At 31.4% G+C, this 26,785-nt stretch overlaps 1 protein-coding gene across 4 annotated transcripts in view; it reads right to left on the bottom strand.

Annotated features, from left to right (window-relative positions):
• Positions 1-26,785, bottom strand: part of LOC118187071 (sec1 family domain-containing protein 2-like) — a 77,807-nt gene that overhangs the window by 13,233 nt on the left and 37,789 nt on the right. For all 4 annotated transcript variants that reach the window (XM_085811841.1, XM_035357248.2, XM_035357249.2 and 1 more), the window contains 9 exons: positions 23,598-23,726; positions 21,252-21,308; positions 19,066-19,194; positions 15,447-15,619; positions 11,922-12,027; positions 10,475-10,593; positions 6,841-7,038; positions 4,535-4,625; positions 3,981-4,041 (listed from right to left, as the gene is read on the bottom strand). In XM_085811841.1, the coding sequence (XP_085667967.1) occupies positions 3,981-4,041; positions 4,535-4,625; positions 6,841-7,038; positions 10,475-10,593; positions 11,922-12,027; positions 15,447-15,619; positions 19,066-19,194; positions 21,252-21,308; positions 23,598-23,726 (1,063 nt within the window). The remainder of the gene's footprint in view (positions 1-3,980; positions 4,042-4,534; positions 4,626-6,840; positions 7,039-10,474; positions 10,594-11,921; positions 12,028-15,446; positions 15,620-19,065; positions 19,195-21,251; positions 21,309-23,597; positions 23,727-26,785) is intronic.

Here is a 26,785-nt window from a genome sequence, read left to right on the forward strand (position 1 = left end):
TTATTCGGGTGAGATAAAGATATAATAAATCCTATATTAAGAAATTCTTTATGTGCCAATTTTTTATGCAAACGAAAGATGCATACCAAAAATTACATAATTAAAAACCTGTGTGACATCTCCCAGGAAAGTTGCCTTTCCAGTGAGCTTACCTTCGAATTCAGGCACAAGTACTTATAATTCTCCTGTCCTTGCCACCATTCACTGTTCTGCTGTAGGGAGATCATCCACTCCTAAGATTCTTACCACTCTATATTCATTGCATACGAGGTTAGGTTATTTGAATATTAGTTAGGTTTGGTAAAATTATATGAATATGACAAAGTCATGAGGGCTATCTACCTAAGAAAAGGAAGCCTTTGTGGAGGACTTTTTAAGGAAGAATGGCTGGTGTTCATGTTACACATAGGAAAAACCATAAAAACCACCCATGCAGCCACTGCTGAGGCCGTTTATTTATTTATTTATTGTGTGTTTCACCATTAGGCACTACTTGGAAAGGAAGGGATACCCTCAGAGAACTTTTTAAGGGGAATTGGCTCATATCTATGTTATACATGGAAAAAGCAAGGAAGCGACCCATACAGACACTGTGCTTGCTAGGACATGAACTTCAGATCAAACTACCAGAGTTCAGTGGCTTTTAGCACTCAGCAGTTTGTGCAGCAACTGCATGCAGGCTGTCACTGAAAGGAAAAGCTTAGTATTCACACTTCCTATCTTGCTTTCCATATTTTTTATTTTATTATTAATTTTAAATTCCTACCTGTCCTCTGATGCTATTAAAATATTATGGAATTAATAACAAAAAATAAGATTTTACTCTACAAGCCTTTTATTCTGCAATCTATGGCATCATCATAATTAATTTTATATGCAGTTTGATTTTCGATTGACAGAATCATGAGATTTGATAAAAACTCCTGGCTCATCAATGATTGCAGATAGTTTTTAATAAGTTTTAATTTGCTAAAACTTTGCTCATGGTTTGTGGATGCTCTTGGAAGCAAAGAGTAAATCCACAGCATAATACAAATATTATAAAAGGCATCCTGAAAATCATAGGTGTAGATCTGTTGCAAAAAATAGAATGTGTTAAGTGTTTTTGTGTCAGTGAATAGCATGGGTGTTTGTTCTTTAATCACAGTGAGTTCCTGGCAAAACTCAATGTGTTTAGGTCTCGCTCATATTTTTGGGCAAGATCTGCTTCATTCTTTTGCAGTTCTTCAGCTGACATACTCAATATTTCATGACCATTGAGAAACACAAAATTTGAATTTAGTGTAGTAGAGCTGTTAACCCCCATTTTAATTTCTGATATGAATCAAATACTCTTTATTGCCTTAGAAAATAGCTGAACAGGCTGAAGTGTTTGTAATTCATCCTTGCACTACAAGTTGCTTTTTGCGCTTTAGAATTCATTTATTTGTCAGAACAGGCACAAATTCAGTTTTTTTTTTTTTTTTTTTTTTTTTTTTTTTTTGGTTACTGGGTTAAAGTCTTCTGTCCAATATTCCACAGGATTTTCTTTAATTTTCTGCATTTTGGTCAGACCTTCCATTAATGTGACAGAATACACAAGGATTATAATACCTTGTTTTTGAATTTCAATATTATTCGATTGATGTCTCAAAGAATATTAGCTCAAATTGTCAGGTTGTTAATAAATCCAAAATTTTTCACAGCATGTAAGAGATGCCCTGCCTTGTACTTTGGTTCTGCATTAAGAGAAATATCTTTAATTTCTTCAAGGATTTTACTACACAGCCAAAACCTTTGCTGACCGTCTCATTTGGATGCTTTCATTTAAGTTGGTTTTTGTACATTTTTTCATAATATCGCATTGAGCAGTGGATCTGACAGAAAAGCAAAAGACTTCCATATAGGTTAACTGCTTCCAGGCATGATGAGGCAGAATGCAAACCGACAAGACTCAAGGAGTGAGCCAAACATGACACAAATTCAGCTTTTTTTAAAATATTCCACTCCTGAGAGTTTTTTTCTTGGCATGTTCATGATTTCTTTTACACAAAATGAAATACATTATGACTTGTCTTAATAATAACTAAAAACTGACATAATTATGGCCACTATTTGCATCTCACTAAATATTGCGCGGACTTCTGAAAGTTGGCATACTTTAAAAAAAATGAAAAAGTGAACAAAAGAAATTTCAAGACTAAAAAACATAAAAATAATAAATCCAACTTTTAAAAAGCCAAAACGAGTGCCAATGTTCCAAGTGAAGTCAAAAGTGAGTTCAAGTTGCCAAATAGCTCCAAAAAGTCTAAATGCATTGATTGCTTCATAAGACATAGCCCACGTTGGATGATCTGTTGTATATGCTTGACATACATTAATTTGAATTATTTCATAGGTCCAGGTTAATCAAAGATAAATTTTTATTGGGTGCAGTCTTGGAAAATAATTACAATGGTTCTCCTTCATTTCCCAAGAGATGTTGCTATGGAACAAGCTTTTTAGCTCTCATTTAAATACCCCCCCTGCCTAGAGAGAGGGCAACAAAGGGACTCCAAGCATCACTGAGAGGGGCAGTCTGACCTTGCCAGTGATGTCTAGAGTCCCTATGTTGTCTTCTCTCTGATCTTATCTTTACAGTGATTGTAATTGGCTGTACTTAACTTTCTTTTTAACTCTCTGTTTCCTTAAAGGGGTTAATTACAAACCTTCTTAAAAGAAATTTTTAAACTTGGCACTAACTCCTTGATCATCAGCCATTATTTGGCCCATACAATATTTCATAATAATCAAACAATTTTGATGGAGGTTGGATCTCAAGTTTTCTGGTGCTAACATAACATTGCTACTATGCATTTCTTAAAACCTGGTACTATTGTTATAGCAAAATAAAACAACATTCTAAACATGATGGAGAGCCACACTTGAATTTGGCTGCCTGGAATAGGGATCCAAGCTTCCCCCCCCCCAAGATCCAGGACTGGGCTGCATATGATGCCTAAGGAATCAAGCAATATAAATGATGTCAGTGGGGCTAGCTATAAACTAATTATATTGCTTTTGCAGACATTTTGAAAAATGATGGTTACACAATTAATTATTTTAATTATGAATTTCTTAAAATTATTTTCTTTTTAATTCAATGGAAAATTTTAACTTTCTGAACACTTTTTTTTTATCAGCATTCATTATAATACTTGTTGTTTCTCACCATGACTGTGAATTATTTAGAACATCTCTGACTAAAGCTTTGTGCGCTTGTGCACCCCCACTGATATGCAAACCACAGTTTGAGAACTACACAAGCCGAAAAAGGTTTATGGGTAATTTTTGCAAAACCAAAACTGTTTTGCCAAAGTATGACAGCCATGCTGATAAGATATGCTATAATTCCGTATGAATTAAAATCATAAATGGGATTGTTTTTAGAGTTCAACAATGGACTTTACTGATAATTGAGAAAATGACCTGAAAATTGAACTTCTGGAAAATCTGAGTGATTTTGTAACCGACAGAAGGATGAAATGTAATAACAGTAAAGTTATTATGGATTACGTTTATTTCTAACTTTCTTCTTCTTCTAGTAGAATGTATCTTTAAAAAGAAAAAAAAAAAAAAAAAAAAGATAAAAAGTGCTTAAAGGCTTTTAACATAATAAGGAAAATAAACAGAAAATGTTTATAGTAAACAACAGTGCTTAAATGTAATTCATTACAGAAAATTAGATATCAAGAAAAGAAACTTTCAAAAGTGAACTAGATAGCTTACTGAATTCATAACAAATAAAATTTTGATTAAAACAGTGCTTCTCAGAAGTTTAAAGGAAGCATATACAAAATATACTCTTAATAATATTTTTAATTAAAATAATGACAACTTTTATACATATTTTACATTAGCAACCTTTTTTTTTTCCCACAAACATATACACGAGCAATAATTATTATGATTATTATCAACAGTTTAACACACAGTGAAACATAAAAAGAAATATTTCTCACCAAATAAGGAAGCTAAGTCATTTGTACCACTATCTTGAAAGAATGTTTCCATCAAAGTTGCCTGAAAAATTATTTAATGGTTTGAGCTGTTATGTAAGCAGCAAACTAAAGACAATTTCAGTTTAATACAGAATAATCAGCCCTTTACGGTATTCTTAAAACTAATTTTGTAATATATTTTATATTATGCATATCAAGAAAATTATATAATCAGAGACTTCTAGATTAAAAATAAACTAAAAAGGTATGCATCAACTGATGATTTATAGAAGACCAATTCTGAAACAAGAGCCAGAATTAAGAGATAATGCATATCCTAAAACTATCAAAACTAATGAAGAATTTTCTTTAAACTTCTAAATTACAAGTATTAAAATCACTTTATTAATTAACACAGGCATTTGAATCACTTTTGCTTCCCTCAAACACATGCTTGCATGTTCATACAGCCACCCCTAATTTCACTCAAATCTTTTCCTTAATTGATAACTATTCCTAATCCCCCAAATATGCTACCTGTACTTTTAATTGATTTTAATTACTCTATTCCTTACTTGCATAGCAGATTCATTTTCCACACTACTGCAACCAGAAAGCATATAGAAGAATGCCAAAAAGACTATTATTTCTTCCATCTTATAGTTCCTAAAATTTAAAACAAATGAAAAATAAATATTTACATGATAATTAAAATGAAAAATATGAAATCATAAAGTAATTCTTTATTGCAAATGAAAATATATGAATTATTAAATAATATGAAATATTACATCCAGTTATCAGAATTGGGAGAGAAGAATGTTCTAATCACATTCATTTGAAATACTCTATTTTAGAATACTTCACTGGATGCAATATTTTAGTTGCTTTACACTTAAAAATATTATATATGGAAAAAAAAAAAAAAAAAAAAAAAAATTCCACAATTACTTCTTACCCCTATCATAAAAATGCAAAAATAATGTATGATACCTTTTAAAATATGAGAACAGGCAACTCAAATTTCTTATCCATGCACAACACAAAATTAATGAAATTACTTTATTAGTGTTTACTTCATAAAGAGATGCTCAATGACAGGAAATATTTTACTTCAAATAGTGCATTTCCTACTATTTCCATCAAATACTTCCTACTATAATCATTAAGCATACTGGTTTAAATTTTTCATGCTTTAAGTATTTAACAGAATATTATTTTATGATATCTCAAATGAATAAAATGCATAACTATATAAAGTTAAATGGCAAAACTGCCTAATTTTAAAATACAGTAAGTAGGTAAATTTGATGATTTTAAAATATGTGATTATAAATAATAATTTTAAAATAACGTCCCAGTTATAATTTTTAATAAGTACCAACTTTAAGCATTGTAGTGTTGCTTCAAGGTCACAATTAAAGAGGAACTCAAACAGTTTTAGATAAGTGCATATATGAGTACTGCTTTGTTGTTTTCTCACTTCTGCACCATGTAAGCAAAATGGCAACTCCTCAGTGTAAAGCATTTTGTGTTCTGCAATTTGCTAAGAGTGAATCTGTAATCTTAATTCAGTATATGTTTCATTTTACTTGTGATCCCTTATGTAGCAAAAACACATGCTGATAGTGTAGGCAATTCAAAACAATTGGATAAAGCATCTTACCTGATTTTGTAGGCCTAAGAAATCTGTTTGGATGTTAAGTCTTGAATTTCACTAGCCAAAGACAACAGTTTGGAAGGTTTTAATAAAATGCTTACACATACATCCATATCAGTTACAGTTGGTACATATGACAACTCTGCAAATGAAGTGTTTAAGTGAGAAGATGACCTTTTGATTGTGTGATGTTTAGTCATAAGTCAACTTTTCATCTCAGTGGGAAGGTAAATACCCACAATGTTCATATCTGGGGATCAGAACATCCTGATGAACTTGTAGAACACGAAAGGGATTCTCTGGAAGTCCCAATGTCAAGTGTATGGATTATTTTGTTTCACTGAAGCTACCAACAGGCAGGAGGGCTTATCTGGATATGTTAAAGAAATGACTCTTTCCCCAACTAGTAGAGGGTAAAACTATATTTGACAATGAGACAGAGATCCTCTGCATTGTAATCTCTTTGTACAAGAGTGGTGAAATATCAAAATCCCTGACCATTGGACTGGTCATAATGGTCAAGACAACAGAGCTCTTTTTCACTAGCCTCCATGTTCACTTGACCTAATGCTAAGTGATTTTTTTTCCTTTGGGGCTTTATAAAAGATTGTGTCTATGTTCCACCACTACCTAATTATTTGCCAGAGTTGAGACACAGAACTGAACAGGCTATTGCTTTCATTACTCTGGACTTCTTAACCAAAGTGTGGGAAGAATTGGCCTATAGGTTGGATGCATGCCATATAACTAAAGGTTCACATATTGAACATTTGTAAGAAAAACTAGGTTAGTCTACCTTCCATTTGATATATGATTTGTTGTAAACAGTCTAAATTAAACTGTTATAATATACCAGGAGTGGCCAAAGTGCTGCTCGAGAGCCGGCAATTTGTGTGGCTTGTGCATATAAAATATATGTATGAAATATGGTAAACTAAAACTATTCAGTGTCCAAAAAGAAGTAATTAATTAATTTACAAAGTTATCAGGGATTTCTTTCTACTTAAAACCTCCTCCACTACTTCTATAATGATGTAAATATGAACTTGTGGCTTTTAGAAAATCTAGATGTGGCTCTTGAACATTCCTGAATTCAAATGTGCGGCTTTTACTGACATGAAGTTTGGCCAACCCTGTAATATGCCATTGAAAGTGGGATTTTTTTATGGACACCCTGTATTTTCTGTAAAAATAAATATATAACAATGCTACGTAACTTACATTTCCTCCTTCTCAGCAACCATTTGCATTATATTACTCAAAACTTCTTCTGGAGATGTTGCTAAGAACTGGATTAAAGCTTTTTCAATAGCAGACAGATGATCAACTGAATTTATTTTTGAATATTCTAAGGCTTGGACTACAGCTAAGGCTTGTTGTAATATTCCACAGTTTTTAATAAGAGATTTTGGCTTCTCCCTAAAAGAGATTACAAATGAAGAAAAATTACATTGACAACATAAAAATTACTCAATGAATACAATTTCTGAGTTTTATTTAAATTATTTATTTATTAATTAAGCCCTGAATTACTAAACATTTTACTAAGTCTACACACAGATGCAGTATTAATTAAGCCTCTCTTAATACTTTTCCATGATACTGGAAACAAATTCGATACAGCACTACACAACAATGAGTACGGTTTTTATTAAATCATTATAATGTATAATATTTTCAGCATGTAATTTTTTAAAAACAAAGGTTCTGAGTTTTTGTGGCAAAATCCAGGATGTAGCCACACATATTTTTTTTAGCTTCCTGGCATCTATGTTTCATTACAACATGACATTATCTGAGATCAGACAATTCTTTCTATGCTTAAAAATACTGTAATTTACAATAGTAAGAAAAGGTAAATTTGCAAAAAACAAAAATATCAATTTTGTAAACTTTGGTGATATTCAAAAACTATCTCTTTATATATCACCTAATCTTCATAGCTATTCAGAAAATATACTGCAAATTTAAATTTCTTTGGGCACAATTAGAAACCATAGAGACAAAGCAATAACAGGAATTATATACTACTATTCCATTTTTGAATGGTTAGTTTTAATAGACTGTAGTTCAAAATCTAGATTACTTAAATAAGCAATTGAAAAAGTAATTATGCATTCACAGGTTAAGTATTTTTTGGAAAATGGGACTTTCAGTTAAAGCTTGATAAGAAAATTAATAACTGAAAACATTTTTTGAACATTTTTAACACAATGGAGCTCTGTTAAGAAGTTTTCAAAGGCTAGGAAGCTTACTGAAAGAATAAGCTGCCTAAAAGTAGCAGGTTAATTGGTGAATACTTCAAAAATAATAAAAGAATTAAAGCAGGCAATTTATTTATTTTGACAAGGATCAATAAAAATTTGTCAAGTACATTGATGCTTTCCGTTTTGGTAGAACTATCACACTGTACAGGAATCTCTTGAACATATCAGTACTTAGCAGATATATGAAAATGTATTAATTGATTTGATAAGCTTATTCATTGACATAACCAACACATTAGTTTCCAAGTTGCATTCGCTACATCATCCAAAAAGCATATAAATTTTCAAAAACGAATGTATTCCACTCCCATAAGAATTTTATGTTAACATCAGAGTATATACCAAAAATTAAACTGTCAGATGATAAGTATCAGTCAAAATTTCAACTTTTTTTTACCTTTGAAGAAAATAAAATTTTAAAATTCAATAATTTTTCCCCCAAAATAGAGTTTCATGAGATTCAATCTTTATCACTAAATCAGTAACTAAAGTTAAAATTTTTACGATATTTTCAATACATTCATTTGCAATTTGGTTTTATAAAGGACTATAGAACTTTTCTTTACTCTCACTATACTTGTTCAAGATAAAGAAAAAATTTTACAGAACTCTACAGGAAAGGTTGAAAAAAATTTTTTTTAAAGCAGCAGAAAAAACACTTTTGTTTCAGTTAAAATTTTTAAGATGTGATATATTTATTATATCCTAAAAAAGTGTGAGGAGGTTGCACAGAAATTTATTTGGTAATGATTTTACAGAATGTAGCAGTTGGTTAGATTGTTTCAAATACAGCCATAATATTAATTTTTGTTTGTGCATAGTGAAAAATACCCACTACACAATTTAAAGTAATAAAAAGTCTTATAAAAATGTTTGTAAAAAAAAAGTAAGAAAAATTATACAATCATATCCCAGTATCCAGGGTTTGCAATGGAAAGGATAAGTTCTTTCAATTTCAAAATGTATGCCAAGTAATAAACAGCCTATGACAAATGGGAAATACAGACATCAACACAAGATAAGCACTATATTCCCATGCAGTCATTACTATAAGCACATGCATACACTTTTCTAATGGATATAACTAAATTGGGAGGGCCATGAAAATGGTCATCTTCTCAGAACAACAGGTATATTCTCAGGTTACAGGTCTCTCCTCAGAACAGCACTTTTCTTAATTAAGCTTTCCCCCTGACAGCTATAAAATGTCACTCAGGGAATACAGTTATCAGGAGTCAAACTATTTGACTTCTCTCCCATGTATACAGATTTTTCTTAGTTAATTTCCCTCAGCTCTGCTTTTAAAAACTGCCCTGTTCACAATAGCATGTTACTGCACTTTTTCTATTCAGATATTCTTTATTTACATTGCAATAGTTTCCAAGTATAAAAGTTGTGCTGCTACCAGGAGTTCGAAACTCAAGAGAAGCTGTGATGTCATATCCATTAATGAGAAAGAAAAAATTTTGGATTATTGTACAAACAATACAGTGTATGGAATGATATAGTGTACAGTATATTTTATTATTATTTATTAATAATGATAAAGGCTTGTTCATGCATTAACCCTGCATTACATGAATACCCTGTTCTGCACTTTGACTGTTACCCACAGTATGTTCAGGTAGGGCTATGCTTAGGCATTTTTCCACTTGAGGTAAAGAAGTAAATATCTCTATATATGATCAAACTAACTATATCTGTGCAATTCTATGCTGAACAAAAATTAACTACACTAAATCAGAGCACAGCTTTAATAAACAATTTTATGTCAAAAATGTTCCTAATGAAATTTCTAAATTCAGATATGACTAAACTAAACAGTATTGCCAAATCATCTTTAAAAGATCTGATCTTGCTTTAAATCTTTCACGCACATAACAGTAATTGGCAATACTAAAAATATTCTTAATGCAATTTCCAAATTCAGATGTAACTGAGTTAAATTATACTGACAAATCAACTTTAAAAGACAGGACCTTACTTTAGGAACCACAATTAATTAAACAGCATGTTTATAAAAGCTAGATACTTCTGATGAAATATCTAAAGCATTTACATCATACAGACATTCTTGGGCTAAATTATAAGCTGCTCTTTTAAAATACCTAAATCTGAAGAACATTAATTTTGCACCAATATTTTTTTTTTAAAAATAAAAGATAATCTTTCTACTATGTTTGTGTGTTTAATTCAGGGTATGGCAAAGCATACGAGGACTAATTGCCTAAGGAGAGGGATGCCTTCAGAAAGGACCTTTCTAAACACCCCTCTTAGCCATTCACCAAAAGCAAGTTCCTCACTATTATCTTGGCTCTGTGTCCAGGAATGAATTATTTGTGGAAGTATACATGGATACTACCGTATTGAATTTTTAATCCTTAAAAATTTAAATACATAAATTATTTTTCAGAAATTGCTTTCCATTCATATATACATAAACACATATAAGTTATTCTATGATGTGCCAGTTTTCTAATGTTTCACTATATCACTGAAATCATTGGCTATATGGTATAAAACTTTACCAATTGCCAGTATGCTCAAGTAAAAGGTAATTTTGATCACTAATCAACTAAAAATCTTACTTGAAAGAAACGATTCTGTTCCTCAGGGCTTCAGGAGTCAATCGAGAACTGAGCTCTAAAGCAATCCCTTCAGTAGATGCACATTCAACAACACTGCGATTGGTTTGAATCAAAGCTTCCTAGAAATCACTCATTTGGTTAATAATAAAAAATTTAAATAAAGAATGAATAATTTTAATATATGAAAGCATTATTATAACATATAAATTCTAAAGCTGAAAAATGCAATGTAAACTGAATTGAAGGTTATACACTCTTTTGCAAAAAAAATCAAAGCACCATAAAGGAAGTGGTTGATTTTGATGAAATTAAATATGTGTATAGCTCATACACAGATAATAAAATGATTAAAAATCAAGGTCATAGTACTTGTTCATGGCTCGCAATCACCCTTTCAGTGTTCAAATTAGTACTTGGTCGAATCACCCCTGACGGCAATGCATGCTTGAATTCGTTGAGGCAAGGAGTGAAAGAGGTTCCTAATGTCAGCCTGTGACACATTCTACCAGGCATTCATCAGTTGTCACTCCAAATCTGCGATATTTTGTGGTCCCCGAATCTGGCAGCCTACTATGCGATGTTGTGAGGTCAAAGGCAAATGTCCTAAAAGGCCTTTGTGAGCGTAACGCCGCCCAGACAAGTGCCGTGAAATGGTGGACAGTACCACAGGAGGTATAGATGTGGCTGCAGTGTGTTGAATAGTCGGCAATGATACAGTTGGGGCGGTTCAGGCCTGACGAACAATTATCCTATCTTGCCTTGCATTTGCACTCCTTGGCCTTCCAGAGCCTTCATTTTGTTGGCTCTTTCCTTCATTGCTGCCAACATCTTTATACAGCAGTGTCTACGCTGCAGGTGGCGGCCTATTGCTCGGTATGACCACCCAGCTTCACGCAACCCTACAATGTGACCATGTTCAAAGTCGCTCAGTTGTCTGTAAGGTTTTCAGTGTCATCTTTACTTGCTTCTTTATGGAATTACAATGGAAGCAACAAAAACAGGTAAATTTTCCGCCTCTGTTACTAGTTTTATACTTTGCAAATTGTGCACTATGATCGCAATTCCTGTTCATTTGCGTTGAAACTTTGATCATTTGCATGTTCAATCAAGATGTTTTTGCATACCAAATTTCGTCATGATCGCAAAACACCTTCTTCGTGCTTTGATTTTTTTTGCAAAAGAGTGTATTTCAAAGAATGGATTGTTTAGTCTTAGATCTCCAGAATTATAAGCAGAATTGTGTTTCTTCTTTGAAAATATAGGCGTTTCAATAATTAAAAATTAATAATTTAAGAAGTAAAAATTAATAACTTAAGAAGTCTTTCAAATTTTTAGATCGCACTATCTAAATTTCAGGATTATTGCAAATAATATTAAAGAATAATTACCATGTATATACACTATCAAGCAAAAATTTTTGGCATATAATTAAATGAAAATAACTCACTCTAGGCTTTTCGCATAAAATGGAATTCAAATTTGAGATTTCTGCAGCAGTGCTTTTGTGAGCAAGACATCCTGGGGCAAGCAAAGGTCTTCCAAATACTGATTCACTGAAATTTCCCAAAAGCTTATTATTATTCTTATTTTTAAAATTTGCCAATGACAGATGTTTAAGCATTCTTGAAACAGCACACAAAAAAGGCTTGAAAACACTACTAAAAGTACTAATAACTTTGATAGCATCAGATAAATTTGAATCTAGAATACAATCTAGAATGAAAAATAAGACTAAAAGAAATGTTTTTTTCTAAAGGGGAAAAATTAACAAGAAAAGTTATATAAAAATAAGCTATAATACATCGAAATATTTAAAAATATTAGATATGTTTTGCCTTTTAAGATATGATGACAATGTGGTTGAGAAATGAATAATCCTTAATTCATAAAATTAACTTGTATGTTTAATATATCTCAAATTCACTCACAGTGAATACAGTGTTCCCTTGCCACTTCACGCTTCATGTTTCGCGGCTTCAGTACTTTGCAGTTTTTCCACAATATTCATCAAAAATGAAAAATGAAAAAATACAACCAAACGAAGAGTGAGTTGACTCAGAGTACATACCACGTTCTCTATAAAGGCACGTGATTGGTTTCCGGTGTGACATCGAGCAGCGAGAGTACAAGTGGATTTATCCCTGCGAGTTGATTGTCTGCACATCATCGCAGCCTCACCTGGCATATTCTCTTGTTGTATCTCGCCAGTCTTGTCCATGATGTTGACTGTCTCGCATACTGTATTCTAGTGTTGTGTTGGTGATAATTTTTTTGTTTAAGTAATAATTTTTTTTTTATTAATTAAGACCTTATAATGTCGCCTAAGCGCTGTGCCCCTGCAAAAGCTTCCTCCAGAGGAAAAAGATGATGACCATCTGCGAAAAAGTGAAACTTTTAGATATGATCAAAGAGGGCAGAAGTTATGCATCTGTGGCATGCCATTAAGGAGGTAATGAATGTACAGTGCGGTACATCAAGAAAGAGAAAGCAATCATCCACAAAACTGCTTCAATAACCTTCAATAAAGAAGCGAAATTTGTGGTAACTCTGCGTAATAACAGAATTGCGAAAATGGAAGCTGCACTGGCATTGTGGATTGCTGATTGCAGGAAAAAGACAGTGAGTTTGGACACTAATATGATCAGGTCAAAGGCCAAAGCTCTCTATGACCAAATCTTGCCCAATGACGACAATGAAGAGGGTAAAGAAGGTGCTGATGAACCTCAAGCCAGTAATAGCGCTGCCAGGAATGATTCGCCTCCTTGAGGACGAGGCTTTTCAGCCAGCAAAGGCTGGTTTGAAAAATTTCAAAAAAGATACAGCCTCAGAAACATGCTTCTGTATGGTGAGGCTTCTTCTGCTGACAACAATGCTGCTTGTTGTTACATGGAGGAAGAGTTTCCTAACCTCATCAATAAGGGAGGCTACCTCCCTGAACAAGTTTTCAACATGGATGAAACATGACTTTTTTGGAAGACGATGCTTTTGCATACATTCCTCTTCAAGGACGAAGTGAAGAGGCCATGCTTCAAGGATCACAAAGACCGTGTGACTGTCATCATGGCTGCCAATGCTGCAGGTTTTATGCTTAAGCCAGGCCTTATTTATAAAGCCAAAAATCCACGGGCTTTAAAAAACAAAAATACAACTTTGTTGCCCCTGTTCTGGATGCATAACTCCAAGGCCTGGTTCCTCCATTGCTTCATGCTCAGGTGAAGCTGTATCTGGCTGAAAAGGTCCTTTAAAGCCCTTCTCCTCATTGACTGTGCAGGAGGCCATGCAATGGACCTGCAATATGACGGTGTGCAGATAGAGCTTCTGCCCCCTGAACACAACATAATTCAGCCGATGAATCAAGGTGTCTTTCGTACCTTTAAGGCATTCTACACTCACTCCACGATGGAAGGCCTCATCTCGGTTGTTGACGATGCCAATGACTAATTCACCTTTAAAGCATACTGGCACAGTTATGACATTGCCTCATGTTTGTCTAATATTCAGCGAGCATTAAAGGACATGAAGAGTGAGACCATAAATTCTAGCTCGAAGAAATCATGGCTGAACGTGGTGCACGACTAGCCAGGCTTCACTCCTGAAGAAGTTCATCACTCAGTGGTGAAGGCGGTGAGGCTGGGTCACATCATAAGGAATAAAGGATTTATCGACATGACAAAAGAAGACATCAGCGCCCTTATCAATTGCCACTCAGACCCACTGACCGATGAAGACCTCCTTGAGATTACAAAGTCTGCAAGTGAGGAAGAAAACGAAGTGAAGAAAAAACTGAAAAGCGTGGCCTTACGCTGGAGAATCTGCAACAATTGTGCAACATGGCAAGAGCAATGCAACAATTTGCACAGGACATTGACTACAATATGGTTCGAGCTGACAATAAGTTCAGCAATCGCGTTGATGGAATTATGTCCTTGTACAGGGGAATTTTGACGGAAAAGAAAAAACAAAGACAACATCTACCCATCACCATGTTTCTCTCCAAGGTAAAGCCCTGGCTCTACCATCAGTACCTCCAGCAGAAGAGTCTTTAAGTGAGCCTAAAGCTTCTACGAGTCAAGCGAGAGCCTCTCTTCCACCACCAACACAAGACACTTCGCCTCTCTCAGAAAGCAATGTTGATTAATGTTTATTACTGTATAAGGTTTTGTAATTAACCTTATTAATTACTGACACATTAATAAATATGTTTTTGTCTTAAATGTGTAAAGTATAAATACTGTTTACATATTTAAAACATTCTTGTACCCGCATACACGAAAATTCCTAGGGGCAAATCCTACTTCGTGGTTTTTCAGCTTTCGTGGAAGGTCCTGCTCCCCATTAACCGCGAAAAACGAGGGATCACTGTATATATATTTCTATGAAAAGAATATACTCAATGTATATTAGATAAAACTAATGATTAAATAAGAGACAGATGATCCAGTAAAGCCCGTACTCAATAAAAATTCATATAAGATTCTAATTTTTAGGTCAATTTCAACTTGATTTTAAACTAAAATAAAAATAATATTAAAATAATATAAAATATAACTATAAGAATTTCCATTTTATATTAAAATTACTTGCTGGTCAGTAATTAGTAATGATTAAAACTTTATTTTGCTTAAATATAAGAAAGCAATTATAGATATTTCATTATTAAATGTATATGTGTATATATATACATACCGTTATGCAAAATTTAAAATACACACTGCAATATTTTAAACTAAAACTCGCACATATTTCTACCAAATAAATAATTCATGAATATAAGAAACAAAATAAATGCATAAGATGAAAGAATCCATGGAATTACTGAATGAAAAATTGAAATCCATGAAATAAATAAGCTATAAATAAAAAATATTTTTCTGCATTCTGAATGTATTAATATATAATTTGTTATAGGAAAACTTTTATTTAAATTGGATTTAGCACATTCAAAACTTTATGAAATTGATATGATATTTACCTTTTACAAGTGGCAAGATCACCCATAGAAACACACACATCAAGAGCATGTCCAGGAAAATGGGGCAAAGCTCTCAGTATCAGATCCAACATTGTTTCATATGATTGGCTCAATGGTCCAGCAAGATCTAGAAGGCGATCGACAACAAGCACGGATGCTTTGTTAGAAGAAATCTGAAAAATTTTCCTCCATAAAGGAAATATGTAAGCAGCAAGTGATAATTTAAAATATATTTATTTAAAAATTCAAACCTTGATAGTCTATCACCCTCAGAATTGATAAAATAAAATTATATTTTAAAAGGAATGATCTCACAATTGGATTTTAAGGAAGAGAATGCAAGATTTAAATTCACCTTTAAAATTTTTACATTGAAATTCAAAATTTAATCTAGTATCAGAAAATATTTTATTTATATGCATATCAGTTTTAGTTAAAAACAGCTTCCAATTTAATTCTGTTGCATTTTTTTTTATTCCTTTTAACAAATGCACATCATGCATCATAATCCTTATACACAGTTTCATCCAGAGATAAAATAAAGAGAGCTATTAATGCACATACATAATACCATTCGGTATAAAAATGTTGATGTATGATTCCCAGAGAATCCTGGCCCTCAAAGAACAGGCTTGCAGATAAGCTCACTATATATTCCTTACATGAAAACAGGTGTTAGAAAAGGAGAACTGAAGATGAACAAATAGGTGTTAGAAGGTGTTAATAAAACAGTTTGAAAGGTGTTAGAAGAAGAGTGGTAAAACCACTATAAGATCTTAAGTTTTCTCCTCAGAATGTGTAATTATTGAATTACAATAATGATTAGTAGCAATTTCAGTTTATATAAGAATGGATAAAAGTTTGGCACAGGATTAGAAAGATTTTTTTCAGATTTTTCTTGTAAGTAAAGGCTAAATAATCAAGAATATGCATGCTGCAATTAGAAATATTTTAATTACAGAATTAAGCATTTTCCAAGGCCAGCAATTAATAATTATGTGCTAAATTTTTGCAGAGCAAAAAATTTCCAAATTAAAAATGTAATTATTCATTTTATATTAAGTTTTTATGCTACATATATACATTCGAAAATTTTGCTCTCCGAAGGTGGTTTCAATGGTTCTTTTTTTTTTTTTTTAATTTTTTTATTTCAACATTGTTATTTGGTTTAACAATGGAAGAATTATTTGATTTTTAAATCTGATCACCTGTCTTGAGTGATTTCTGCAGGAAGAGATAAATTCTTCTCTTTAAACAAATTTCTCTTTTTAAATAATAATAGAAAAAAAGTGCAAACTGAAATTGATGCAGCAGGTGAAGCTTCCTTTTTAACCTGAATGGGAAAAGCTTTCTAATCTGATTAATTTACACAGATGGGCACTTAATATTTAAAGTATATGGAAAAAGATAAAACTATATGCAAACTAATTTGTTACCTACACAATAGCATAAAGAAATTTGACCATAATAGCTTCCCACTTACACAGAATATAAACTAAAAAATGAAATGATGTAAAGAAGATCTTTGATTATTCGTCAAGAGATCAAAATTATGATATATCAGCAGTTATTATTATTATTATTATAAGGGAACAGCCCCGATCCTCCTAGCCGGTTGCATGAGTATCGCAGTTATATACCTTTTTTGTTTAGTGTACCCTTACTGATACAGAATAACCTTCCCTTAAGAACCTATGACCTGCCTGGCCCTTTTTTAGTATTCTTGGAATATATCTTACAATGCTTTTATTTTAATACCATACAATGAATAAACTCAGAAAACTATAAGTTGTTCCTTTTAAGAGAATGCTAGTATTGAGGCTGCTTTAAAGGAATTTTCATTATAGGATCTGAAATCCAATTGGCCTTCTCACTACATTTGGCAAAGTAACCGTTATGGAAACATTCAGCAATCCTAAGCTAAGTTTACTTACTTTAAAAAATACTGAACTGTAATGCAAATCCTTGAAGCCATTCATCATTGTCAAATTTAAACCTAATTTGAAATGAGTGATCGCCCAAACTTGTTCAGTGCAGACAATAAATTGGAATGATTCACTACAAGTACTTTCTATTCTGTTCTGTTTCCATTCTGTCTGATTTTTTATTTATTTATCAAGTTTCATATAATCATCACTTTATAAGTCACAACTTAAATGAATGCACATTTAAAATGATTTTGTATATCACAATTTAAACTTGATTATCCATTAAATGCTGAAATACAGTCATTCTATATAATATACTGTGACAGAACAAGGAGGCGAATGGCTACATATGATGCATACAGAATAGAATAATATGAGAAGTGTGGATGGGACTAGGTACAAATCAATTACATTGCTTTTAAACACATTTCAGATAGTAAGATTCATATAAATTGATTTTCTTTCTAATCAACGTCAAATTTTAATTTTCTAAATATTTTGATTTTTATCGGAATTTATTGTAACATGTAACATATTGTTATTTTCTGCTATTACTGATATTTTTTTCACGTTCCCCTGACTGTGCCATCATATCTTCTCACATACAAAAAATAGATTTTATAAATGATATTCATAGGTTAAAAGATTACATTTAGTACTGTTTGAATTAAGAATAACTGATTTTTGTATGCTATAAGCCTTAAATATATGCAGGAATTTATTTATTCAGAACTTAGATAAGCATATGTAGGAAATAAGCTTTAAGCACATGCAAGAAATAGATGTAAATATAAGAAATAACTAAACTAAAATAATTCAGGCTTAACTTTCTCAGCATGTAATAGTAGCAAGGCAAAAATTAGTAAACAACACATCTCTAGTTGCTAATCTTGCAATACATTGCCAATAATATATAGACACTAGCTAAGTTTTATGACAATAACCGTAAATTTGAAAGTTTTTGGATATCACACACCAAAAATGAAATTTTCCAATTAATGGGATCTATGAGAACTGGTAATGCATGCAGATCATATAACATAAATATTCCATTGTAATGGCAATGCCCCAATAATTAATTAATTAACGGATGGCAAAATCTGTAGAATGGTTCTAAATCCAGAAAATATTGCTATCAATAGCTAAGAAAGTGACTGAGAGGTCTGTGAGAACAGAAAAATTTTGAAAGACAATTTAGTGAGAATTTTTGACGCATCAATTACAGAACCTCAAATAGCAGAACTTTGTAAATGAACAAAAATTACATCTATATATAAAGAGAAAGTATTAGCATACACAGACAAAAAAAAGCAATTTAAACAATTTACATTAAAAGAAATGTTTAATAAAGCAAACAACTAAACAATGAACCCCCTTTTTTTGGTAAATTTTGATTCTCTTAAGGTCATAATGGTTTGTTTCAGAAACAAATATTTCATATTTTCAATTTTATAATTTATACATGTCATTAAATTACAAAATCTGGAATTGCCTAAGTTCCAATGAGTTTAGATCTCAGACTTTGTACTGCATTAAATGTTTTTGCATTGAAAAAATCTAGAATATAAATTTTAACATATATACGAGTACAAAACAAAGTTTAAAACATGCAGCTCCTTTATTCAAATAAACTGAAATGTACAAAATTTCTATATTAAAAGAAGAAAGTAAAAATATAAATCAAAATTTACCTTCCTTTTAGTATTTTGAGAGAGATTTTCCAATTCAGTACACAAAACATGACTGAGTCGTCCAAGGGAGAAAAAATCTCCTTTAATTTGAAGTGTATCCAAGTGGGAGAGTAAAGAACATGCTAAATTCTTCAAAAGATAAAATGAAATGAATAATAATTTAAAACTAGTGCAACAAGTTGATAAAAAATGGTACAAAAGCAAAAATTTCCTCTCCCCCCCCCAAAAAATTAATAATCATTGTCAATTTTTCCAATCAAAGAAAAATTTAAAAAGTATTATTGGAGGTACAAGTTTTGAGGGATTTACATAAGATAGCATTGGACAATCTTGTAACTATATTCATGTTAAAGTGCCAACATTTCTGTCTCAATATCAGCCTGTTTCATTTTACTGAAGTGTAAATAACAAACTTTTTTTTCGTGTTCAACCCATGCCAGCTTTTCTACCAACAAAACAAAATTTGCAGCAAGAGCTTCTTTTTTTGTTTTAATTTGAAGGAAACTGCAGCTGATGGGCATCGATTGCTGTGAGGCATATGGTGAACATGCTAAAAACACGTGAGTACTGGTTCCGGTGCTTTAAAAGTGCCGATCTTGACACCAGTGACAAAGAACGCAAAGGAAGGGCACTAAGTTTGAAGATGCTGAATTGGAGGGGTTATTGGACCAAAATTCATGCCCCATCAATGGGAAATGTTGCAAACAACAGTTCGTGCAACTGAGCCGAGGACTGAAGCTCAAATGCTCCCCAATATGCCAAAAGACATGACAAAGTGATCTTTTAGCATGACAACACTCCACTACATGCTGCAACAGTCAACAAAGAAATTTTGGAGACACTTCAATGGGATGTTCTACTCCACCCACCGTATTCATCAGACATTGCTTCTTCTGAATTCCACTTGTTCTGGTCGAAGGCTCATGACTTGGCCAAGCAGCACTTCACTTCATACTAATAAGCCAAAAATTGGGTCTGTTCTTGGATTGTCTCAAAAGACGAGGAATTTTTTTTAATGTGGATTCCGTATGCTACCTTAAAGGATGGGGAAAAGTTGTAGCTACTGATGGAGAATGTACTTTGAATAAAATACATTCTTCCGATTTCTCTGAATAAAGCTTTAAAGTTACAACCCTCCCACTCAAAATTTATTTGTTCACCCAATAATAATGAACAGCATAATTAAGATAACAACTTTTTATGACACTTATAACAATTTCTTAAGCTATTTCTTAAAACTTTTCTTTAAGTTAATAATCCTTTATTCTTTTTAAACTTTAAAATGCCCCTCTTAATAATTTTTAAAAATTTCTTAATTTTATTTTCATTTTGCTAAATCTATGTTATTTGCCAACTTGTATTTTTAGCATGCATCATCTTATGAATTCTAATTTTATGAGGCTATGTTATTTATTTATCAAATGCCTGGCCATTGACCATCAGGTCATTAGGCAATAAGCTCTCCAATACTTCTTTACAATACAGTCTTAACTCTTAAGTGCACAGCACATGTCCAGACGAGCAGCATCCAAGACTTGTCCAGAATTACACATTTTGTGATTTTGTCAAAAAATATTACGAGAAAGCTCCTGAAAGCTGTTTTAAAAATCAGATTATTTCATAAATTTAATTTTAAAACATAATTACAACAAACATTTGAATTGTTTAATGATGATTAAAATTAGAAAACATTTCTACAGCACTTTTGTTCTGAATATAATAATTAAATATATAAATATTGGGAGAACATTTGAATAGTTTAATGATGATTTAAATTAGGAAAAATATTTCTACAGCACTTTTGCTGTGAATAAACCAAGGCAGTAGTATTTTTATTCATGAGAACAGAACTTCATACCATTCTGAAAAACATGCTACCGAAGAACAACCACGTGCCTCATTTATAATATACTGCAAGATACACAAGTAAAAAATAAATAAATAAATAAATAAATAAAAATAAAAAGCAGTTCATTAGAAAGATTGACATAATTCAATATCAGAATTTTACACTAATTCTCCATCGAAACTTAACAAAAAATAAATAAATATTATTTACAATTTTTTAATTTTAAATAAAAGAATGCATACAAATCCTTTTTTCATAGATTATGCAAACAGAATTGGGATATTAAAAATCTGTAAGCTGAAAAATAAATGGTAGCAATAAGGTAACTATAACTTACTTTGATAGAAGTCTGCATATCTTGAGATAAATCCCTTAATGAAATATCAGCAATTCTCTGTTAAAAGCAGAATCATTAAATTCACAGAGAAAAGAATCCTTAAAAACCACATACAAATAATTTTAGTCACACATGATATACGAGATCTAATTCTTAAGATTTTCCTCATTCAGTTGGACAAAAATATTCTTTTATAAAATGTTATTTTTACTAAAATTACAAATTTTATGTTCAATGAATGCACACTCATTAGTTTAACATACATAATATTATCTATGATCATACATTAAATAGTTAACCTTCCAGTAATTTTGTACAGATAAAAAATTGGAAACTCAGAAAAAGGTATTTAAAAATAAAACCATATATATTAATATTTTATATAAATTTAAATGATCCAGTTTTGTAAGGTAAACTTCCTTTTATTAGAATGTTTCAATTGCAGCTTTTTTCTCATTCTTTTAGCCAGATAAGCATTTAAAGTGTAACACTGCACTTTAACTTCAGCTATTTTAGTTGTGCAAAGTCTACTCAGAAAACTATTCTCTAATAACAGTTGTTAATTTTTCATTATTTTTTTAAACCTACAATATTTTTATTAAATGCCATAAAAACTTTATTCACAGTACTGTCTAAAATATTTTGGAAACATGAAGAAATTTTGAGACATAACTTCGAAACAGTTGAAATAAAAGATTCTAGCATTCTGAATTTAAGCTTGAATATTTTTAATGCAAATTTTGTTATTGTAATCTAGCAAAGATGTTTTTTATAGTGTCCAAAGCAGACACAAGAACAGCATTAACATCTTCTAAATTTCTTCCTTCCTAAATGGCCTGATAGCTCAGGGTGGTGCCTGGCCTTCTCAAAAAGCTTTTTCCAGGCTATTCTTGGATTTATACCAAAGTGAATAAGAATTCCCAAGTTTTTGAGCTATCAGTGAATTATTCACCAACATGTGTCAACCAGCAGAAGGTTAAATACAAAAGAAATAAAAGACATAGCATTCAAAATTATTAAACCCATTCAAGAAAGTTCCTTTAAATAGCATCTCTTGCAGCTTAATAAAGGACAGCCAAAACTAGAATCTCAGAAAGATTTCTGGAAATACATCAGTCAAGAAAAGTATTCCAATATCACCACATGTAGCAAATATATCCACTATTGTTTTGGATCTACATATGTATATGAATCAGCTTTTTTCTTATTTAAAGTTCATCTACACTAAACATCATTCCCTACTTAATGATTCCCACACTAAGATTTATTGTCATTATCTTTATTTGGATACACACAAAATTATGAATGCTTAATTGGAAATATGCAGATACAATCTTCCCTACCTGCAACTGCACATTGATTCATTCCTAGATGCAGTTGACAGAATTTTACCACTGTAAGCTCTTGAATCAGAAGTAAATACACTGAATAGTTAACAGAAATGGAATAAGTAAACCTCTGGGTCAGCATTCTGCAACGCTTTCTTTTCACAACATATCTTTTGTTGCTGTAATTTTGGTGCTCTGATTGTAATATAGTATAATTATATTCCATGTATTATCATTTGGCAATTACCAGATTGTGTCATCCATATTATTATCCCTTCCTCATTTAAAAAAGGGCTGAGAGGTCAATCAAAAAATGCTAAAAGAAAAGGCTACTGGTTTCACATTCATTCTTCCCACTTATTATTCATAATACTACCATTTCATATTTACTTCTGAGATGAAATAAATAAGTTACCATACTTTTTATTTCATGAAGTTACCATACTTTTATTTTTTATTTCATTTTGATGCACAATTATGACTTGTATGCTCTTTACTGAAAAGTACCAACAATTAAACTAAACTGCATAAATGTATGCACACATATCACTGTACACATAATATTTGCAATTATTGATGATTTTACCTGATTGCAGATGGTCCTGCAATGAATATTCTTGGATCAAAAGGTTATTATTATATTTATATATCTAAATTTTTAGAATCTTGTTTTCAGGGGGGGATATGACTACAACAATTTTCCAATTTGTTAAAAGTTTCAAAATATAATCTAGAAGAGAAGAAGAAAAATCTCTTAATTTTTCTGTAATAGGAACATAATTATCAATACCGGTTTCTAAATTGTTCAATCAATGAGTTACATTCAATTTATATAAAGAACAAATTCAGTCTTTCAAAAAGACAGATCTTGAAGCTTAGATATGACTTTTAATAAAATTAAATTTGCATTTTTCTTTGGGTATGTTTCAATTAATAAATATTATTAATTAAATATCATGATGATTAAATAAAATCCTCCTCCATTTATCAGTTATTAATATGCACATATATTACTTACCCTCATATTCATTTCTTGTAAGCCAGATTTGAACACAGAAAGCTGGTTAACAAATGAGGGCATAATAAACATATTTTTAGTTAAATAGGCAGCAAATAAAGGAATGTGGTATATACAAGCTGAATAATCCTAGAAAAAAATTCTACATTCATTCATTTTTATAATAAGAATATAAAACGAATAGTAAACAAATAAATTTCACCAATGCATGGCTGTTTTTAAACAATAAAAGCCAAGTTTGAAAAAGAATCTCCCTCACATTTACACAGGAAAATTTGAAAATTTTGTAATATTTATTTGAAGCACAAATAATTTTGCTTGAACATACTTAACATTCACATTTAAATATATATTTAGCATAGAAAAAGAACTCTTAAAAGAAAACCTCTTTCTTCAAATTGTTAGTCAACTGCTAAGATTTACTTCTATTTTCTTTAAGGTTCAGCCACAGAAAATGATCTAAAAGATTTAGAAAAAGAGTGCCTTTTATCAGTTATTTTTAAGGCAGTAATAGTAGCAAACAATTTCTTAGGCCCACAGAAGTATAAATACAAAATACAACAAAATGCAACAGAAGTACAGATTTTAGTTGCAAAAGTAAAAAAGAAAAAAAAAAAAAAAAAAGCAGACAATACATTTTTTTCTTTCCAATAATCATCAATGCATTCATGTACTAACTAGGTTACAAATTATTAATTGCAGCCATTGCCAGTTTTTGCCCATCAAATGTAAGATCTGGAGATGAATAGGTTTTTTTTTTTTTTTTTTTTTTTTTTTTTTTTTTTTTTTTTTATAATCACCACTAAATGATGCTAATATATTGAACATTAAAATCTAAATCAGAGTTTTTTAAACTGTGGGTCGCCAAAAATTTTAGCAGTTTTGATATTTTTTATTATAATAATTTTACAATTACCAAATATTTTTACACAACGTATATGAAAATAGATAAAAACAATACAGACAGACAAAGAAAAGAACGAAAACATTTTGACGCATTTTTAAAATAAAATAAACGTTAATTTTACTTGCTTTACACCTGACGCTGTCATTTCTTCTTATTAAAAATTTTCACATTGTTCTGTGTCTTAAAATTAGAAATTAATGACCTAAAACTGCAATAGTATATTACAGTACAAGTGAAAAAATTGACAGTTTCATTCACACGTGTACACACATTCACACATTTGCACAATGTTTATGGGCTCCCACAAAATTTTCGAAAATATTATCGGGTCCAGGGGTCGCGACAAAATCTCAGTTATAAATAAAGGTTGCGACTGGAAAAAGTTTAAGAAGGCCTGATTTAAATATCCCTGCTTCTGCTGAAGAAATAATTTCGGTTTGTAATTGCAATGTGATCAGATAGACAAAATATGGAAGAGAGCCAGTAACTGTGATTATAATCTAACTTTGTGTTATGTAAGACAGTACGCCTCACTAAACAGAAACTGTCCTTGATCATTTTCATATATCCTCATGTGATGAAAAGTGATTATTTTGCACTGCTTCTTCATTTCTTAAAGATTTATTCTAGTAATTTTGAAACATACTATACAAAATTATAACATCATTGTTTTGTAATAATTGAAATTCATTAACCCTTTCACAACAGCACCTTTGTTTAAGACACTTGTGCAAGATGGAAATGAATCAAATGCGGTCACCATACAGGGCAGAGGTTTTTGCACCGCTAAGCCTAATTTTATATATATATATATATATATATAAAAAAAAAGTTTTACTTCTAGCATTGTAATTTTTGGTATCATTTTAGATTATTACTTGAGCATTTATACAGTCAAAAGTCTTTAATCCGGACTCGTCGGGACTTCGGCGATTCCGGCTTATCGATTTTTCCGGATTATAGATCATCAGTTTAAATCTGGTAAAATGGCACGCAGAAATTATAAAATTAAAAATATGAAACCAATAATTTATAAAATAATGAGCAATTATGATCTAAAGGGTATCAAAATTTACAAAAAAAGAAGCTTAATATTTATTTGTTTACTTTATTAAACATTTCTTTCAACGCGCGCATGCGTACCTTACGCATAGCCGAAATTAGAAAATTGCAACCAGAAAACTATTTGATTTGTATTCGTGATATTTATAATGACGAGGAATTTGATTTAAACCATATCAAAGACGGAGTACATTGAGATGAAATACTACATTTAGTAAGGAATTATACGCCAAATAAAATAAAAACATCTGCCCTGAAGATAACGATAGTGCTGACAGATGAACTTTCAGTTCATTGCGCGCCGCGACGTTTCCCTGCTCCCGCAGAGCAGCGTGAAATTGATAAACATATTTCGGAACGGTTAGATAAACAAAGGATATACCTTTATCCATTTTGTAGCAATTCATTTTTTGTTTGATGGACATCGAAGCATACTTTCGTTTTCTAGATCCTTTGGGAGCTCCAGAATCGGAAATTCTATTTGACATAATTGAAAGTTCAAGCTTACTTTTATAAAATTGCTCTTACAGTCTGCAAAAAATAATAAGCCGCATCCAATTCGAAGATTAAGGAACAATGCAATCATCAACATTAACTTAAATAGATAATTTTAGCTTATACCATCCGTTATACATTAAACGCGCACACAAAAACGTATTCTGCGCTTGCGCAGATGCATATGCGCAGTCGTAAATGTCTTGCGCTTATGCGTAAAACGCCTATGAGCATGCGTCAACGCGGCGCATGCGCAGAAAGATTTTAGCTTTGAGGTCCGGATTATGGGTGTCCGAATTAATGACTTTTGACTGTATATGTTAAAATTAGCCCTTAATAACTTTTTTCTTTATTTTACATGAAAATATACACAAAAAATTGCTTATCTTTTAAAATAATTTTCGGAAGAGCTATTCAAACTATTTCAAAGTTTTAATTGATAAAAATCCATCATTAAAGTTTAAAATTAATAAAACAACACAATAAAGATTATTTACAGTAAGAAGTAAAAAAAAAATTAAATGAAGACTGTGGTAAATCTCGAAGCATGGAGAAGTATCACTTTCTAACTCTTTTGAAAATGAATCATCACTTTCATCTGCGTTAAAAGGTTCATTAACCATACGAGGGTATTCTTCCTTTGATAAATAGCGCTTTCCCACCATAATAGACTGGATGTGAGGCTTTCCAAAATAAAAAGAGAAGTAATGGAAATATATCTGAA

Source organism: Stegodyphus dumicola, chromosome 2 (genome assembly GCF_044657685.1).
Source record: "Stegodyphus dumicola isolate Sdum_Otavi_A_Nest chromosome 2, ASM4465768v1".
Classification (NCBI taxonomy): domain Eukaryota; kingdom Metazoa; phylum Arthropoda; class Arachnida; order Araneae; family Eresidae; genus Stegodyphus; species Stegodyphus dumicola.